At 37.5% G+C, this 21,512-nt stretch overlaps 1 protein-coding gene across 2 annotated transcripts in view; it reads right to left on the reverse strand.

Moving 5' to 3' along the window:
* Nucleotides 1–8,518: 8,518 nt before the first annotated feature.
* The window catches only part of LOC106876053 (OTU domain-containing protein 3), a 29,713-nt gene continuing 16,719 nt past the window's right edge, over nucleotides 8,519–21,512 (reverse strand). For both annotated transcript variants that reach the window (XM_014924451.3, XM_089340747.1), the window contains exons 3-8: nucleotides 16,411–16,559; nucleotides 15,519–15,631; nucleotides 14,625–14,747; nucleotides 11,680–11,820; nucleotides 10,158–10,257; nucleotides 8,519–9,088 (exon numbers count right to left, since the gene is read on the reverse strand). In XM_014924451.3, the coding sequence (XP_014779937.1) occupies nucleotides 8,781–9,088; nucleotides 10,158–10,257; nucleotides 11,680–11,820; nucleotides 14,625–14,747; nucleotides 15,519–15,631; nucleotides 16,411–16,559 (934 nt within the window). In that variant the 3' untranslated portion in view covers nucleotides 8,519–8,780. The remainder of the gene's footprint in view (nucleotides 9,089–10,157; nucleotides 10,258–11,679; nucleotides 11,821–14,624; nucleotides 14,748–15,518; nucleotides 15,632–16,410; nucleotides 16,560–21,512) is intronic.

Consider the following 21,512-nt stretch of genomic DNA (forward strand, 5'->3'; position numbering starts at 1 on the left):
CTGGCAGGTGAGAGAAAGAGAGAGACACACAGACACACACAGAAACTATTGAAAATAAGGACAATTTATGGCAAGGCTAACAGTTTACCTTCAATTATATATATATATATATATATATATATATATATATATATATATATATATGTATATATATCATTTGTTTACAAAAGTAAAAAAGGTAAACCTACTGTTGCATGCTACCAACATAAGTAATAACTAATAAGTATCGATGCATTTATGTAGTGTAATACATTATGTAAACTCAAGTTATATCATTTGTTCTTACGTACGTTTCACCATTGTGACTGTTTGGAATTCTGCATTCGATGTTCCAAGCGCAAATAGATGCTTGACCACAACATGTCATCAGAGATATTAGTTCTCATTAGGTCTCTGTAACTTAGTTAAGCATCAAATTGCGCTGAGAGCATCCAATGAAGATGTCCAAAAGCCACAATACCGAAGTATATGTAGCAACAAATGATATCTGACCAAGTAACTAGCGGTTAGGTTTCAAATCCCTGCTACAAAACAATAAAACATGTTGCTCAATCCATTCCCTTTTGTTAATCATTTTATGTAATCTCCACGGATATTCATGGATTTCCAGATATATCTTCAATAAAACAATCAGTTTCCATTGTAAAGTCATATCTGAGAGCTGATACCTGTAGAGAGGCTTTCTACAGCAAACTGCAAGGTTAATATATATATATATATATATATATATATATATATATATATATATATATTTATGTGTATTTCTTCTATCTTAATGAATAAAAATTCTTCTGATAGAATAAATGGGTTAATAGAAACCAATGTAGCAAAGAACACAAAATAACTGTGGTTAGCTCCTGTTTTTAAGGCAGGAACTCCTTGAAATTTTGGGTATTTGAGTATATTTAAGAATTTAAGGATTGGAGAAAACGCATGTTATAATTGCATACTTTATTCCTACATATGTTTCAAAGGATTACAACCTGTGTGATCCATAGGGATCTTTGATATTAAAATTGTAACCTTCTCATCAGGGAAAGCATGGGAATCATCTCAAACGTAAGACATTATGACCGATTATGAAAACAATAGATGGATAAGGTTATGACTTGATTCATTTGAAAAAAACCGTTAGAGAATTGGACGCTGCCGGATAGTGGGTTGGACAACACATACCAATCAATGTGTAAGAGCGTACATGCATACATAAATACACATACACAAACACACACATATACATGCATACTGATACACACACACACATATACATATATATATATATATGCGCATATACACATACATACCTATGCATATACATATAATATGCACTTACATACAGAACGTAATAACGTATATATATATATGGTTTTATACAAATACATACACAATTATACATGCTTACATATACATAGATTTGTACACATATACACACACACACACACACACATATATATATATATAAATATATATATATATATATATATATATATAAATATATATATATATACTTACAAACATACATACACACACCCCCACACAGGTATACATGTATACCTGTGAGATGGTTACAATTTTAATATCAAAGATCCCTATGGATCACACAGGTTGTAATCCTTTGAAACATATGTAGGAATAAAGTATGCAATTATAACATGCGTTTTCTCCAATCCTTATATATATATCACCATCATCATCATCATCGTTTAAAGTCCGCTTTCCATGCTAGCATGGGTTGGACGATTTGACTGAGGACTGGTGAAACCGGATGGCAACACCAGGCTCCAATCTAATTTGGCAGAGTTTCTACAGCTGGATGCCCTTCCTAACGCCAACCACAAAGAGAATATATATATATATATATATATATATATATATATATATATATCGATATCGGTGAGCTGGCAGAAATGTTAGCATGCCTGGCAAAATGCTTAGCGGTATTTCGTCTGTCTTTATGTTCTGAGTTCAAATTCCACCAAGGTCGACTTTACCTTTCATCTTTTAGGGGTCGATAAATTAAGTATCAGTTGCATACTGGGGTTCATCTAATCGACTGGCCCCCTCCCCAAAAGTGTCGGGCCTTGTACCTAGAGTAGAAAGGGATATATATATATATATATATATATATATATACGTATGTATGTGTATCTCTATATATATATATACACCTATTTATCCATATATAAATCCCCACAGGCAATTCTTATGCACAACATGTGTGCAATTAACTCAATTTAATTTAACACATTCACTCCAATACAATGAGCATCAACTGATACTTGTATGCCCTCTACCATTAATGTGTGTGTGTGTGTGTGTGTGTGTGTGTGTGTGTGTGCATTTCTCCTCAGGCCGACTCAGCATGACAAAGTGTGTGACAAGGCTGTAGCTTCTGAATTCCAAGTATAATCCACCCAGCGGGCTTCTATAGTTCCTATCCACCCAGTTTCTCTCACAAGGTGTAGATCATCTGAAGGCTTAAGAAAATGATATTCACCTAACATGCCACGTGACTATGAAACAAACTTTCTAACCATTCAAACATACTGTATGACCACCTCCCCTAAACATTGTCAACAAATGCTGAAATGTGGTGATTAGAACAAGAAAACTTTTGAGCTGCCAAATTCAGTCTGGTTTCCTTTGCTGTACTTCCAAGTGCGACAGAAAAATTTCCCATTTTGTAACACATCCAAGAATTTAATCTGGGAGATTTCTTTTATGCTGCATCCTCTATTTTTTAGCTTATACTTGTTTCAGTCATTAGATGCTGGAGCATCGCCTTGAAGACTTTTAGTCAAACGGATCAACCCTAGAACTTATTCAAGTCATTTGATTTATTTAAACAGTTGAAGCAGAAACTCGAGCAAATCCCTTAACATTTATTGCTGTTTGTAGAGAGTGTGTGAAGTTCAAGAAATTTCAGACAATAGGAGAATCAGAAAGTGCTGACATTCAGATTGTATCAAAATTTCCATCATATTTGAAGTGGAAGAGGTAAATATCCACGGAATATAAGAGATGAATGTTGGCTGGTGGGGGAACAGACTCCAGGAATAGAACAGCAGAAGATTGCCTCACTGTGTTGTTAAAAATAAATGTTATTGGGGACTTGAAACTTAAGCTGTTTGTTCATTTATCATTGTGATAGTCAAAAAGCAATTAAAAGCATGTTTTCAAATCTCATCTGCCTGTTACTTAGAAATCCAACAGAGAAGATTATATTGACGTCCCACCATCAAATATTAGTAATATTAGAAAAGAAGACTTGTAGATTAGAAGCCCCAACATACTTCTGCTTTTGCCGTTCAAAACAACAATCTCACTCCTGCAGCAATTCTTGAGTCACTCCAAACATGCACAACTGTTGAAATGGTTTCCATTCCACAACCACTTCTAAAGCCTATGAATTAGAGTTATTTCTGTTTTAAAGGCAGGTCTTCTTTGAAGAATTAATCTCTTAATTAGAACAACTGCTGGTGAATATCTGTACATGAAATAATTCTGGGAAAATTTTTAAAAAAAGACTTTGGAATAACTGGTAGAACAACAGAGACATTGAAATAATTCGTGCTTTGAAGTAATTTTCAGAAAATGATCCAAACTTCAAACCAAGCAAAGGATCTGAAATGGTAAGAGTGAATTTCTTTGGAGAAGAATTAGGGTTTCTTGCGAAGAGAAGCAAAGTAGCAAACACTTGAAGTTTTTTTTTTTTTTGGTAATAATGCCAAAATTGAAAGTGTGCATGTCTTTTTTATTGAATTCCATACAATTTCATTCAAAAGACTTTTCTAAATATGTTGAGACATTGTAGACATACAGCATTCTAAATAAGTATATATTTCTTTCGATAATTAAAAAAAAATTGACCTGCATATAAAAAAAACCATTTTACCTTCCTCTAATACAATTTCTGACAGCAAAGCAAAAAGATTGTAAAGTATTGATTTCATTAAACAAGCCTTTTATGATCAGTTTCCACCATTTTGTCCCACATTTTCCTGGATCTCCTTCTTCCCCACATTTTCCTGGATCTCCTTCTTCTCCACATTTCTTCTGAGTGTCCTGGTTCTACTTTCTCTGAATGAACTCAAATACGACTCCTCCATCAACTTACCACACCAAACAACTGCATTTTCCTATCTCTTCCAGACCAGTCACAACATGTGATTCTTCTGTGAGAATTAATTTCTCAGGTACAACTAATTGCCAACAACACATTACAATTCATGTTTTACATCATTCAAGTTCTGTACAAGACTTCTGGGGTTTCACTACAGATGTATTTAGTCAAGCAGAAAGTATTAGGAATAAGGAGCAATTGCCATTGGCCACTTTTGCAGTGATTGCCAAACCTACTTTCTACATTTCCCAAATACCAGAACAGAAATATCAAATGGTATCAATCTACCTTTTAATTAATGCATCTCTACCTTTCTAACTTATCTTTTCTTTAGACTGTGAGAGAACCACTTTTTCCATCCAATCACAAATTCCAAAAATTGCTTTACAATGCCAAAATTTCTAACTCTGCAATCTACAACTTCCAACATAGAATGGCTAATTCAATTCTCCCTTAGACATCTACTCAAACCTATCCTTCTGAACTTCTCTCATTCAATTCTATGGCTATTTAGTAACACAAACAATACATGGATGTAAATATGTGTGTGTGAAAGAGTGTACTTACACTGGCTGGCAGAAAAGTGCGTAAAGTTTGTAGCTGTGCACATTCATGTAGGATTTTATCCACTACTGATGATAGATATCATCATCATCATTTATATACATATATATATACACACACACAAACACATCTATATATATATATATACACACACACAAACACATCTATCTATCTATATATCTATATATATATATACATGCATGTTTATACCTACACTTGCATACAAACAATGAATGTCTTCTTTACCTTTGTATTAACAATGGTCAATTTAAGAGTTGCCTGAAGTCACTTTTCAACACAGGCCATAAAACCCAGGCTGTCTTTCATCTCTTCTTACAGAGAAATCTCATCTCTTTCACCTCTGCTTCTATACACACTTCATTGATTCCAAACAATTATGTAGAAAACCAATCCTAAATTTCTTGTACCAAATATAACTTATAACAGCATAACAAAGCAGATTCTCAACTAACGAGACACACAATGTTTCCCCCATCGTTTTTGTCATTTCCTCCACCGTTCTATACACCTCTCATCTCTTCCTCTTCTCCTTTAATTTTTCTTCTCTTTTCTCTCCTCATTCTACTTCTTTCTACCCACCTTCTTTCTTCATGCACTTCAACTGAAAAATCTCAGCTTCGATCTAATACTAATTTACCTTGATTTAATTGTATTAACACCTTATTTCTGCTCATCTAATCAAATGCTTGTTAATGAGGTTTTCTGATGGACCATAAAAATACACTATTAAACCAGGCCCACAGTTAAACCACTAAACCACCACCCACAAGATGAACCAAATATATTGGGTCATCCCATAAATAATGCAGCTTTTTTTTTTCAGTTGCATGAATTAAAAGTCGAAGGGGGATGGGATAAACTACCTGCATCAACTTGCTACAAAACGAAGTAGTAATTTTATCTTGTACTTATTCTTAGTGCAAGTTTTGAAGAGTATGGAAGTGACAAAGGAGCATATTCAGCATATTTTGCTTTGAGTTCACAAAAAAGGCAACAATGCAATGGAAAGTGTGAGGAATATTAATGCAGTATACAAGGTGAGAACAATACTGGAGGAGTATTTTTCGTCATGGACAAGTAAATTTTGGAAGAGGGGCCTTGCAATTTTACCAGATAGATGGAAGAGCATTGTAGAAAATGAAGGAGAGTATATTTTAGATTAAAAAAGAACTTCGATTATCTTAATTTAAAAAAATAAAAGTATAAAAAAAAAAGTCGCATTATTTATGGGATGACCGATTGACTGAACACACAAGCAACAACTAGATGTCCCAACATCCTAGCACTTCTGTCCCCAGTTTTCCAGTGACCCTTGTAGGCTCAATGAGATGCAGAGAGGCCATTCCTTTTGACTGTTTCATCTCCAATGTTCTAGACAAATGTCTGGGGGTTCCGTTGTGAGGAGACCGGACATGAAATTCTTTATTCTCACCAAGAACGGATTATGTTCAATAATGGCAAATGGATTCCTTTCAGGATATGATTTATACTTTGAAAATAGTGATGCTTACTTGTGTGTGTGTGTGCGTAGAACAAATGCAAAGAAAATAGCTCAATATATGAGTGTATACAGATTTCTTTTTAATTATCAATTTGATGTCACGCATGAAACCCTTGGCTCCTGAACCAATTTTTGTAACTGTCAACCAACTGAAAATAATAAAGGTCACACATGCATTCAAGAAGGGAACCCAAAGACTATCCCCACTTCTACCAAAACGAAGCTGCACTGCCTTCAGTGCTTACGTACTAAAAGGTGGTACTTTTGTAGTTATGTAGCCGAGGTTTGGCCTTGATTGCTCAAGTTTTGCTTCTTGTGTTACAGAATAAACATGGCCACTAGACTGGCACTGTGTACCAAGGATAAACACAAACCAGTGATCCGAATTCTGTCATCAGGGGGCTGAAAGTCATTGCAGGCTGTTAGTACAATTCAGGGACAGTGCTCGACTGTGTAGAAGTGTGTATGAATAGATTGAAAAGTTTAAAAGTGGCCGGACAAGTATAAGGCACGAAAGAGCAAGACATAAAGTCTGTGCAGAAAAGGTGCCAGGAGAGTTTACTGGAGCACAAAGGCCAATTGTGTGGAAACTTGTCAACGCTTGTTCGACCACTACAACAATAAAAGCCAAATTATTTTTGGAGAGAATGATTAGAGATGAGATGAGATCTGGGTCCATCACTTTCAGCCAAAATCCAAAAGGCAGAGTATGGTGTGGAAACACCCAAAATCGCCCTAATCCTCTCTACCCACCACTCACCAACACTGTGGATCTTCTCCAAATTTCTACCAACTCATTCAATTATTGACTCCCTGCAGTCAAAACCTCACTTCTCAACTCATACCTTGAGAATTATCTCCCTTTCATAACCAACCCTGCCCCCCGAAAGTACCAAGTTTTGCTACTGAGATGGGAACCATTCTACACAGGAGCGACATCAGCTTGAGTCCAAACCAATCAGATCCGTTTATCCATTTGTCATCTAGGATGTTGTTGTTCATTCTTTAATCATCACTCAAGTAGCTGTTTGAATAAACTAATATTCCAGGCTTATTCCAAAGCAACATCAGACTGATACAACTACAATAAAAGTGTGTGTGTGTGTGTGTGTGTGTGTGTGTGTGTGTGTGTGTGTGTGTGTGTGTGCACAGGTGTATAATTTAATATTAAAATTATAAAATTTATATAACATGGTTTCTGTATACGTCCCCTTAGTGTCGCGCACAAATACAGTGTGATATATATTGTACCACAGAACAGGGTAGACACCAACTGTCTCCACTTGATGTATTCCTAATTTCTCTGCCAACAACTGTAACCAATCCAAAACAACTCAACGAACTTCAACAACTTCTCAACAATTTCCTGGGACTCCACGAACTCACAAACGACACCTTTTGACTTCTGCATAGCTGAAAGATTGCACATTCTTTTTAGGTTCAAGAATTCCATCACACTACTTAATCAGAAAGTGGAGGACGCTGACTGCTCTGGATTGTTATCTCACAAACTTTACCCTCCGTTTTGTTCCATTATTCTACACCAGATACATTAATTCTGATTTCTATAAAGAGAATAAAGATCTACGTTTTCTTTTCTTTTTTCTTGTTTCACTTTTTGCATCAACCTTCTTTGCATTTTTCCTTCTGGTTTCTTTGGCCAACATCATGGAGATTAATGGCATGTTATATCTGCCAATTTACTGTATCTATAAAGCATGAAACTCTTAGTAGCTTTTTTGGTAAATTGTGTGTATCAAATGGTTAGGATGTTGCACTCACAATCACAAGATCGTAGTTTCAATTCCTAGACTGGGCAGTGTGTTGTGGTCTAGATTAAAACAATCTCACATTGCTCTGTGGTCACTGACACCTGTTGTGTGGTACACCTGTTGTGTGGTACACCTGTTGAGACAATGTCGATTTGATGGAGAGAGTGAGCTAAAGTGGTTTGTTGTGGTTCTCCATTTACAGGGTGAGCCCAAGCACTCAAAATACGTGTCTGGTCAAATGTGCAAGGGACAGACTGAAGTTAGCAACTTATTAGAGTGCTTGAAGTTTACTGTCAACAAAATCAAACAGACTTTTTGGCCAATCCAATAATTAATGCTGGACCACAACCTAACTAAATAAGGTTGTGCTATATTTAATTATTATTCTTGCAGTTGTCATTTTCATAATAACTTGAAGACATTTCTTTTCTTTCAACAACGATGGAAACGATGTTGAGAGCAGACCATGTCATCACCAGAAGAAATGATGACAAACAAAAAGAAAAGAAAAACAATAAATAAAAGAAAAGGGGAAAATATAAATAACAAATTTACTGAAAAATTTACATATGCAGCTTTTAGCTCTTACCCTTAATATATGTCTGTAGGATGCAATCAGAGAGGAAGAGAAGAAAAAGAAAAGCTGGAGGCAGAGGTTGGAAGTGGCATAAAAGCCATTGGCAGGGAGAAGGGAAAAGGAGGGGGGGAAGTGGAGGGTTAGAGTTCAAATGTAGAGTTCGAAGAAAGAAGAAGGAAGAGAAGATTGAATTGAGAAAAAGTCTACCAAATCTAATTTCTGCTACAGTACACGCACCCTGGGTATCATGTGCTTGGGTCGAGCACCACTGCTGCTGCTGCTGTCACCGCTCAGTGAACCGTAGCCCGAACTTTCACTGGTGCAGTCGTCGGTAAAGTGAACGCGAGAGTCCTTAGATTTCCTCAGTGATGTCGATGAAGACGACAACGAAGGAGGAGAAGAGGTGGAAGAAGTTGCAGAAGAGGAATTCTGTGCAAGAGTACCAAACAGTCGCGATCCGGATCCTGTCTCTGACCACAGACATGAATCTGATTTTCCTAAAGCAGTCTTTTTCCCATGCACTGATTTCTCTGAAATAACAGAAGAACCGACATAGATTAGTAAAACAGGATTCTCATTAGAATGGTAGGAGTTGAAAATAAAGAAAAGATAACATTAATACTTTTGTTCTGTCTTCAATTTCAAATCTATATTTATCTCAATCTGTTCAGTCACCAGATTAACTGTTAAGCTGCTTACAGCAGTGAGTTACGCTCCCTTGCTTTTGCCTACTTCACCACCAGGTGGACTGGCCAAAGGACAGTTAGACATCTTGACAACAGATTTTACTGCATCACTTTTTTAATTGAATGTGAATTAACATCTTCTTAATTACAGGTTTGGTTACTGTAATGACCTGTGTCACAGGGAGGTTGAAAATGTATTTAGTAAACATCTCACCAAAACTGTTTACAATTTCAAAAATTTTGATCTCATATACACCATGGAAATGCTCCAACTCATATATACATACTTATATATATATATTCATATACATACATTATATATATATATATAAAATACTATATTGTATTACATTATATTATATTATATTCTTGAGCTCCAGGACTCATGAAGCCAGTTACATGGTTTCCAAGGTGTATAAGTGACCAAGATGGCAACATTCCCCCGTCAATGGGATGCTGGTCTGCTGCCTGAGGTTCAAGTCTACCAATTTCGATGGGGGGGGGGGGGGGAGGGGGTTAAGTTGATTACATTGATCCCAGCGTTTCATTTGTACTTTACTTTATTGATCCTAAAAGGATGACCTCGGGATTTGAGCTCAGGATGGAACGAGCCAAAAGAAACGAGTCATCTCCTCTGTGAGGCTAAACGTCTGCACGTAATTGTTCACCACTTCATCCCACGTCTTCTTGGGTTTCCCTCTTCCACAGGTTCCATCCACATCTAGCAAGCAGCACTTCTTTAAACAGTTGTCCTCCTCCATATGTCCTAATCAGTTTAGCCTCCATTCAGTCCCACAAACAGACTAAAAGAAGGTAGCCAAGTACATTTGGGGTCCATCCTTTCAGTACTGCACCATAAACAACAACAACAACAACGTTCGGTGGGAAATAATAAGAATACTTTTGCATTAACCTTCTTTCCGGGAAATATTCAACAATTGCAGGAGATCCGCAACGGTGGCATCCACGTTGTAATCATTTCCTTCCAGATATTTCCGGATGACTTCTCGATCCTGCAATGTAATGAACAGGTTTCCAGCTCAGAGTCAAGTTTACATCTCAGCAATGAAACATATTGCACTTGCAATGAAATAATATCAAATCAGTAATGAAAAAATATTATATCAATACTATAAAAATGTCATGCTAACAATGTTTCGACAGCACTCATATCTCATTGGCTCAATGCACTTAGTAGTAGTAGTAGCAGCAGCAGCAGTGGGGGGTGGGGTGCATGAACTTTGACAGTGCATCGCTGCGTCCACCATTTATTAGTGATTCTCAGCTATTCCTGACGGACGACACCTTTGCATCATTCAGGTGACAACCATCCTAAAAACCGAAACAACCAACAGCTAAATTCTCTCTCACACTCAATTTCTTTGTTCCATCAGAGTTCATCTTGACACCTCATCGCCAGCATTTTCATCTCCTTCCAGCTTTATATAATGTGGAGCAGCCATGTATCTCCTCCGTGACAAGTGCTTATCTCTCTCTCTCTCTCTCTCTCTCTCTATCATACTCCAGCCTCTCAACACCCAGCATAAAAACCACCCTTCCCCTCCCAAACACCCCCCCACCACTCATTTGAGGGGGATTTTTCCTTTCCATGTGCTGCAGATTCATTGACAACCTCACTGGCGCTGGTGGCATAGAAAAAGCCCTCAGCACCAGGTGTTGAGTGGTTGGTATTAACATGGCCATCCTGATATAGACACAATGCCATGACAGACATTGCAGCTCAGCATAGTCTTCAACTGCTTCCAAGCAAGGAAATATTTCTCTATGGCTGAACATCCATTCACAGAAGACTAGAAACTTTTATGACAGAGACATTCATTTTACAACTATTGTATGATTCAAACAAACACACACACATATGATAGGCTTCTTTCAGTTTCCATCAACCAAATCCACTCACAATGCTTTAGTCAGCCCAGGGCAAAGGTCGTTCTGGAAGTAATTTCTGGTTCCTCAATGTGGAGTAGTTCTATATTTTTCAGAGTAAGATGATGGTAAGTGATTAACCAAGAAGCTCGACCACAACCACTGCAACATAGGGGTCTTCTTTTATTGATCAGGAACCTTGGAAGGAATTAATTAAACCATCTGACACCTTCAGACTGTCCCCTGGTTCTATGATACAGACTTCATATTTCAAAGTAAAATTCCATGTTAATTTTATGATCTAAACACCAGCTTAATTAAGACAGTTATTTTACTAAAATTCTTCAATCATTTAAAAAATTGATTGAAACAAAAACAGTCTATGCCAACAGGAATATGGTAACAAAAGGGTTAAGAGACACTGCTGGGAATGTGAAATTGTCCAGCACAAAACCCTCGTCTTTTGTAAACAGATGTTGGCAACAAAGAAAGGATATTAACACAAAAAAAACAATATAAATCGAAAAGAAAAGTTATAAACTATGAACCTGGCAGCCAGTGGCTCCAATGATTTCCTGTTGAATAGATTTTAGGTCTCGTACGGCACGCACTACGCCAGACTTCTCATCTCGATAAATAGTTTTGGGGTTGATCTTATTTTTCAATTTACTTTTGTCATCACTGAATATCTGGAAGAAGAAAATGACAAGAAAAAATCTAATAAAACAAAAATGATTTAGCAAGAATATTACCATAGCAACGGATTTCTGGAAACTTCCACTCGAATTCCTTTTACTAACTAGATATTGTATACTGAAATTATTACAGATTGTCACATTGTGTGATTGTAAAGAGCCATGTTTGCTTGTCAGACTAAAGCATCTAATTTGGATGGATGAAAGGCAGAGAAATACTTTGGTGTTACAACATCACAACCGTCTGGCGAACAATAGTCTGAGTCCTACATGTGGCTTTTTGCCTTTGTTTTTTTTCCTGTCCAAGAGATTTTTAATCTCACAGTTATTTATTGGGATTACATTTATCCAAAGTCATTGACATAAAAGTGTTCCATCCTCCTCACTGTTTTAACGTCCACTTTTCCATGCTCTCTCTCGTGGGTCCAACAGAATTCGTTGAGGTAAAGTCTCTGCAACAGGATGCCCTTCCTGTCTTCAACCCTCACTTGTTCAGCAAAAAAGTTATTTTTCTCTTTGAGCAGATTTGTTTTCTTGCAAGACAGGAAACAAATGACTCTGCTTGTATGACAGTGATACTCATCTACGATTGCTACACAATGTTAAAACATGAAAACACAAACATACACACGTGCGTGGAAATAGATAAGGGTTGGCAAGAGGAAGGCACCCAGCTGTTGCCAAGCCTTATCTGTTTCCAAGTTAGGTAATATTTCTCCATGGCCAGACACATTTCTGTAGAATAGTGGAGATGAAGGATACTGTTAGTATAACAAGTGACACTCACTCGCATCTATCATGCAATATCAAGACAAAGAGATAGAAACATATACTCATATACACACACAAATAAGACAAAGTGGTGCCACCTGGGTATGAAATATTTCTCGGTTTATATTTAATATTTACGTTTAAAGCGTTGGGAAATGAAGGGCAATAACTCTGGAATAACAAATGCCAAGTTCGTCTAGACAAAAAAACGATTGGTGTTTAGCTTCAAATATCACTTTTCTTTCAACATTGAATATATTGAAAGCAGGCAATGAAAGGTTAATTGGAAAATTAATGAAAATTATGTTGTGCAGGAGTGGTTGTGTGGTAAGTAGCTTGCTTACTAACCACATAGTTCCGGGTTCAGTCCCACTGCGTGACACCATGGGCAAGTGTCTTCTACTATAGCCTCGGGCCGACCAAAGCCTTGTGAGTGGATTTGGTAGACGGAAATTGAAAGGAGCCCGTCGTATATATGTATCTATGTATGTGTGTGTGTGTGTGTGTGTGTGTTTGTCCCCCCCAACATCGCTTGACAACCGATGCTGGTGTGTATACGTCCCCATCACCTAGCGGTTCGGCAAGAGAGACCGATAGAATAAGTACTAGGCTTATAAAGAATAAGTCCTGGGGTCGATTTGCTCAACTAAAAGGTGGTGCTCCGCGACAGGAAGGGCATCCAGCCGTAGAAAACCTGCCTCAACAACTTCCATGTAATCCATGCCAGCATGGAAAAGTGGATGTTAAAATCATGATAACATCAGGTCTATATTTGAGCTGACGTACAACCTCAGCACAACACAAAGTCCGCAACTATTTACTGAGATACAATCTGAAACCAATTTCCATACACAGGCTTAATAGTGACAAAGTTCTTTCAGTAAAGTTTTCTTTATTCTCAAAATTAATTTAAACCAACACTCATGTATTTCAACAGAAATATGGTCAGGAAGGAATTAAATTGAAATCCAGTTTTTAAGCAGAATTCTTGAATATAAAATTTTCATTTTTATGAGTCAACAAAAGCTAACAACAAGAAGAGCAAATTGCAAACGAGCTGAGCAAATGTTGGCGAGGATATGAAGAATATTGGATGATATACAGAGGTGATATATATATAGTTCGATATATAGAAGTGAGACAGGTGTAATATTTGATGGGGAAGAGATGGAACTGATGTGTTTTTGTGTGTAGAAGATATCTTTGAAGGGGGGAGGCTAAGAGGAGAAGACATGGAGAGAAATGGTGAAGATGTTGACATGTTTGGCCTTACACCAAAGAGACCCCTGCGCTTCCATATCCTCAAAACCACACAGACACATTTATTTCAGTTGGCAACAGAAACACAAATCGAAGTCTCCCTTAATAAGAAATTAATGTTTATTGACAACAGAATTAACTAAATTTATCCTTTAAAAAAACAAAAAAAACATGAAATGTGAAAGAAATTTGTATATCGCTCAACCCATTCAAAAGTTGTTTCACCCAAACGGTCAAACACACACACACACACAATTACAACAATAGAGACAGCCGTCAATCCAACCCATCACTTGCTTAGACATACCAATTAAGCAATCAAATTAATTACAGAGCAAACTAATTAGTGGTGTCTGTTCATCCACAGACACCAAACACCTCAAACACAAAACATTGCCACACGGAAAAGTAAAAGATCTGTTGAACTTTGACATACAAAATGTATGGCATCTTTTAACCTATACTGACAAATGCACTGAAAACACACACACACACACAAGCTTCTTTCAGTTGCAGTCTATCAAATCTTCTCATGAGGCTTTGGTTGGCTCAGGAATAAAGGAGAAGACTTTTGCTCAAGGTGCCATGTAGTAAGATCGAACTTGAAGGCAATGACTGCAAAGCAAACTTCTTAACCACACAGCCATGTCTCTACCTCTATTCACGATAAAAATACATCCTGTCGGTTTGAATTGTTTCCAAGGCTGTGTGTGGGAGAGAGAGGTTGGGTGATGGAGGAGGAGAAAGAGATTCAAGTGATGGCCTACCTTTAGCCTGATATTGGCAGGTGATTCAGTATTGTCATGGAGCCAGCGCAAACTTGAATAGTGGTCGCCATTATGGTAAGCAATGTGAAGCTGTGCTGAGGTGACGTCTTTAGAACCTTGTATCTGGAAATTTAAACAAGTTCACACATTATATAGATAGGTATAAACATACACTATTCAAATATGTATATATATACATATACACACACACACATGATGTGTAAGAATACAGATTTAGTGTTGAGACCAGATCAAATACTTAAAATCTAACATCAAATGATGGGAGATGGGATCCAAGCAAACAAGAATTGGTTATGGGAAGTGTAGTGGTCAAGTTGATAAAATTGTAACTAAATAAAAGATGGACAGGAAGTCATTAACAGCATCAAAGCATTTATAAATTGGTTATACACAACTGACCATAAATAAAATTAAGCAGAGAAAATAGGAAGCAAAAGTTCACATTCTTCATAGGTAAGTAGATATCCAGAAGTTTAACACTTTACAGCTGTTTCTGGGATGTAGTGATCAGTAAGTGCAACAATGTGCACTGTGTGTACATTTATATGAATTAAATTGGTGTTAGTGAATAGATTTTCTTTGTTATTTTTGAAATTAATTGAAATAAAGTGTATTTCAATAAATTTGGTTAATGAGCAAATGGCCAGGATGACAAATTCTAACACAGTCAACATATTGTAATATTAGAAAGCTTAAACCTTGTCTTACTTCCGTCTGGCCGATAACAAGTTGTACAGAATCTTGTATCATGTATTTTGTTAGATTTTGATTTTCTACAGTGACATATTACATGCAAAGGGTGAGGGCAGGAACTTTTACCTTAAAAAATATCGGTCCAAGAATTTCAGATAAAAAAATGTAACTAAAACTTACTAGCAAAAAAGGAGAATTTAACTGATGAATGACTATATGTACTTGATGAAGGCGGCCAAAAGCTGCAATAGCATCGTTACCCGCATAGGTCCCAGGTTTTTTCAGATTGTACACTGAAAAGGAAGGAAAAATACAGAATTAACAACAACAACAATAATAATCCTTTCTACTATAAGCACAAGGCTCAAAATTTTGGGGAAAGGGGTTAGTTGATAATACCAAGCCCAGTGCTTGATATTTTATTGACCCCGAAAGGATGAAAGGCAAAGTTGACTTCAGCAGAATTTGAACTCAGAACATGAAGATGGATGAAATGTCACGAAGCTAACAATTCTGCCAGCCTCTCTCTGCCTTATCAATAATAATAATAATAATAATAATAATAATAATAATAATCATGATCATCATCCAGTGTTTTAAATCCAGGTTTTGTCTCCGTTAATGGGGGTGACCAGATCTACCCCAACACCATAGCAACCAAGGTAGGCAGGTGCAGCTTACCCCAACTATTGCTATCATGAGGTTTTTTTGGGAGCTGGATTTTCTATGGCGAGCATGCCCTTGCTTACCCCAACCTCAGTTTCTAGAGTCTGAAGGAACCTACTACTTTCTCAAGTCATACACTTGATGGGATCCGAGTTCAACATAAGTCCAAGCAACATTTAATTATACAGTGCTCCCACTGTTTACAGCAATAACATTTAAAACCATGTTGTGAACGATAATGTGTAGTGAACCAATTTTAGAGTTAAATGTCTGGCCCACCAACACCAAAACGTGGCAATGAGACATGCTGTTATTTTAAGCAACGACCACACTTATTAAGTCTGACACAAGAGAGATGATTAGAGAAGAGAGTTGTAGTTAGAGAAACTCAATGAAAACAACTTACAATAATGTTCAAACTGTATGTTGTCTTCGACAAATGGTGCAAAGTCTTTCTTGTTTTTTAACATGTATTCAACAACTTTTAACCGATGACAATAGTGGTTGCGGCCGTGTCCTTCGAGTTGGTCACCAAGAGCACGGAACAAACAGTTTCTGCAACAACAAGGAAAAAGACATATAGATCTATATACACACACACACACACACACACACACACACGTATATATATATATATATATATATATATATATATATACACACACACACACACACACACACACACACATATAATTATATAGGTATTCACACACAGAAAGACAAATAGAAGAAATTCATAAATCACAAATATAAGCTGTCACAAAAATAATTTTAAAAAAATCTATACCCATGGTAAGAAGTTTGCTTCCCAACCGCATGGTTCTAGGTTCAGTCCCACTGAATAGCACTTTTAGTGAATGTCTTCTATTATAGACCCAGGCCAACCAAAAACTTTGTGAGTGGATTTGGTAGACAGAAACTGAAAGAAGCCTCTGTGTGTGTGTGTGTGTATGTGAGAGCTTGTTTCCAGTCACTGTTAGATAGCTGGTGTCTGTTTGTTTATGTCCCCAAAACATAATAGTTCAGCAAAAAGAGAAGGGGAGCATAAGATAAGTACTGAAGTCAATTTGCTTAAATGAACCTTTTAATGTGGTGCCCCAGCATGGCCACAGTCCAATGACTGAAACAAGTAAAAAGTAATGAATACAAACACACATCACACACGCACACATAAACTAATGCACACAAACATTTGTTCATACAGTCACACACATCACATATACATAGACACACACACACACACACACAGACACCACACATACACACACATCACACACACATACATGCATTGGGATGAACACTGGCAATTTGTCTTTCGTTTGTGCTTTCTCAACATTAGAGATCCTTCCTAATGGTAACCAGTGGAATGTGAACAAGGAGAGGAACCCGTTTGTCAGTCAGATGGACTGACACAATCAGAGTTATGTCCCTTGTCTAAACAATCATTTGTCTGAAAGAGTTAACTAAATATTGATTCTTCTTGGCTCGTGTCACACTTCACTCTCCCCTCGCAGCCACTGTTGCAATCTTCCTCCCTGGCTTTGCTGATCCAGCAATATTGACTGACAGCTTCCCAGTTGTTGATTATTGACAATGATTTATCGATTGATCAGTGGAATTCAGCAATACCACACACACACACACACACACACACACACACACACAGAGTCATCAATAAAGCTAGCGTTTAGTATATTTAGGATGTAATACAAGTGAAGGAAGGCAGGATACTGGGAGGCGGGGACAGATGAAATTGGGAGGGAGGGAAGAGGGAAAGGGTGGAAGAAGGGGAAGGGAGGGTAGAGAAGTGAACATGAACAAAGTTGACAGACAGACAAAGAGATCGGTTGACATGAGAAGTCATCAAAACTATCTGATCAATAATATTTCATCATGGAACCTGCATCTCCCTCCCTCTCTCCCTCCCTCCCCCTCTCTCACTCCCTTCCCCCTCTCTCTCTCTCTCTTTCCAATGTACACTGGTTACAATTTTCTGCCTCATTCCCTACAAAAGCAAAAAACAAGAAACACTTCTGTTAGAATAAATAATGTCTTTAGACACCAACACAAAGTGATGTCAATAAGGGAATGACTGAATTGTCATTTAAGTCGTAGGATATAGCAGCCAATTGACCCTCAATTAATTAGGTCTATTTTCAAATCTTGCATCACTGGGCTTCCTTTCTGAAGTCAGTAGAAAGAACTGTAGTAGTAGCAGTGGTTGCAGTGGTGGTGGTGGTAGCAGTAGTGGTAGCAGCATCAGTTGCAGTTGCTGGTAGTGACAGTGAGGGTCCTTAGTTGACTGCTTGAGTAACCAAGTTTCTACTCAGGACCAACCAAATAACTCAGCACAATTAGAAAATTACTATTTGTAAATCTCTCAACATGAGATATTCAGCAACAGTACTTTGTAGTAAAGATTGTTTGCCAACATAACATGGCAGTCCTGGTTTAGGACGAATGTTGCTATAATTTAGCCCCAGGAGACATCGTCTCCAGCTGGCTATACAACACGATCTGTATCCTTATATAAGTCTTTACTATGACTATACAATTGTCAGACAGTCAGACTATCCGTTTAACCTTTCCCATACTAATTGTCCCTCGTTCTATGATTTGATTTCATCTTCCAACTGGGTTTCAATCAGTGATCTGAATTAAAATTTTCCATAAAAAGATTCAAGTAATTTACATTCCAATCACCAGTTTAATGTACCAGCACTCAACTACCAACATGGCTGGAAAAGACTGGTGCAAGTGTGAAGGTAGAACATCTACCAAAAATCAGCATTGCTTGGAACTGCAAGAATTCTTCACGGTTCTTGAAGCATGACCAGTAAACAAGTGTCACCTTAGTCTGCCGGCTGTGAACAGCTGACACTTGCCATCGTACCCACCAAAATAAGCTGTGAGTTTTCATCAAATAATGATAATAATAACCCTTTCTACAATAGGCACATGGCCTGAAACTTGGGGGACAGGGATAATCGATCGCATCAACCCCAGTTTTTGACTGGTACTTATTTTATCGACCCCGAAAGATTGAAAGACAAAGTGACCTTGGCAGAATTTGAACTCAGAATGCAATGCTGGAAGAAATGCTGCTAAGCATTTTGTCCAGCATGCTAATGATTCTGCCAGCTCCCTGTTTTTAAATAACTGTTTCACATTTTGGCACAAGGCCAGCAGTTTTGGGGAATAGGGATTAGTTGAATTCATTGATCCCTGTACTTGACCGCTACTTTAATTTATTGACTCCAGAAGGATGAAAGGCAAAATGGACTTTGAAAAGATTTGGGTCAAAGCATAAAGAACCAGGAGAAATGCTATGAAGCATTTTGTTTGATGCACCAACACTCCTTCCAGCTCACCACCTTAAATAATAAGAATAATATTAGAAAACATTGTTGTCTTAAAAACACCTGATTCTCTTAAAATGTAAAATTGAAATATTATAAATTTAACAGAATCTTAGTTATTGGAATCTGGTCTCTTCAAATGCGAAAACTGGAAGAAAAGACAATGGACAGCTTCCAGTTCACATGCTTAAGGAGAATACTCGACATCAAGTGGCTGTGAAAAGTCCGAAATTATACAAATTGACAAACTGACAAAATAAGAAGATGCAGACACTGGAAATGGATCAGACACATTCTCAGACAATATGGAGAAAGTGAGTGAATGGTGACACTGAAGTGACAGTCCGAGGGGAAAAAGAGCAACAGGGCACCGTAAAACCAGACATGGTGAAAGAGTATTGAGAAGAAGAAGAGATGAGGAGGGTGGAGAAGCAGGAATGAGACCAGAACAGTGGTGGAAAAGAAAGATGGTTGGAGAGATCTGAGTTGTGACATTGTGTGCCTCATGGCATACAGAGAACCGACGGACGAATCATAAATAACAGACATAGTAAAATGTCAAACTTACTGTTACTGAGAATTGGAACAGCTTACATAAAAAGTAAGCAACAACACTTGTAGATAATAATAATAATAATAATAATGATTTCTTTTATTTGTCACCAGGGTAACATATGAGAGGAACAATACAAAGACAGACATAAAAAGGAGTAGTTTAAAACAGAAGGATTAAGTTTACAGGGCAAAAAGAAAAAGAAATGAAGTATACAGGATAATGATGATGATGATGATGATGATAATTTCATTTCTTTGCCACAAGGGCGAAGGATGAAGGGGACAATACAGAGACTTCAAGTGTATGTGTGTGTGTGTGTGTGGGGGGGTTATATATAATAATGAAATGATAAAAAAAGAACTCTTTTTTTTTAAAGTATACACAGGAAAAGGGACACATGCATAGCATTGCTGTCAAGAACATAATAATAATAATGGTGAAGACAACACTTGATGGTGGTGAGGATGATGATGATGATGATGTCATTGACTGCCTTAATATGCACGAATGAAAACCAGCAGTCGAAGTAACATTTTGGAAAAGAAACATATATTAAAAAAAAGGGAAAAAACAAGAAAGCAAAAAAACAAACAAACAAACAGTCCCCAGAAATTAAGTGTTAAGTAATCCAGTTGTCAATCAGAAAAAAAACCTTTTCCAAATATAGAAATGAGTAAGAAGGGTGGAATGGTGGGGGGGGGGGAGGAGGAGGAGGAGGCAGTTTATTTCTAATCAGTTTGGAATTCCTCATACATTCATGGAACAGTAGACAAGAGCCACTGATCATTTGGAGGACATAAAAGCCTGAGATTCCAATAAGGTTTTACTACAACCCACTCCCCCCCCACTCCCACTGTTTCTCTCTCTCTCTCTCCCACTTTCTCTTTCTTTCTCCCCCCCCCCTCTCTCTCTGTCTCCCTTGCAATAACAAAACCTGACAATGACGTCCAGCTGTTTCTATGGAAACAGACTCACAGAAGCAGGTAAGCCAAGGCATGAAATGTCTCAGAGTGGGGAAACTTTTAGCAGACCAAGAATTTGGTAAATGGGTGTGGGGAGAGGGAGAGAGAGAGAGAATCCATGAGTGGACAGTGTTGAGCAAAACCAAGTCTGGAATACTGGTTCATTTCACCATGACGACCTGTAAGACTGTAATTAATAAATTAATTAGAAATGTATTAACTCCACAATATCAATTTGCTTTTAACAAAGTGCCAGTGGCAAGAAAAGGGCACCCAGAATGCACTGTACTGCGGTTGGCATTACGAAGGGCACCTAGCCATAGAAACCGTGCCAGGGCTGACACTGCTGTGTGGTCAGCTTGCCAGATACTGTCCAATAATCCAAACCATTCTAGCCTGGAAACAGACGTTAAACGATGATGACAGCATTGTCCAAAAGTATTAAGCATTTGTGGTGATCTTACAGTCCAATGAAGATTTTAGTTCTTTCAGTAACAGAATGAGAATTATAACTAAGAATGACCGAGTTCCTTTGGAAAAGGATGACAGACATCAAGTGACCAATGAAACAAACTGTGAGCTGAATGACTTCCCCCACCCCGACCCATCTAAGTGAATAGATTTGTCCAAC

This window comes from Octopus bimaculoides, chromosome 24 (genome assembly GCF_046866305.1).
Source record: "Octopus bimaculoides isolate indiv1 chromosome 24, ASM4686630v1, whole genome shotgun sequence".
Classification (NCBI taxonomy): Eukaryota; Metazoa; Mollusca; class Cephalopoda; order Octopoda; family Octopodidae; genus Octopus; species Octopus bimaculoides.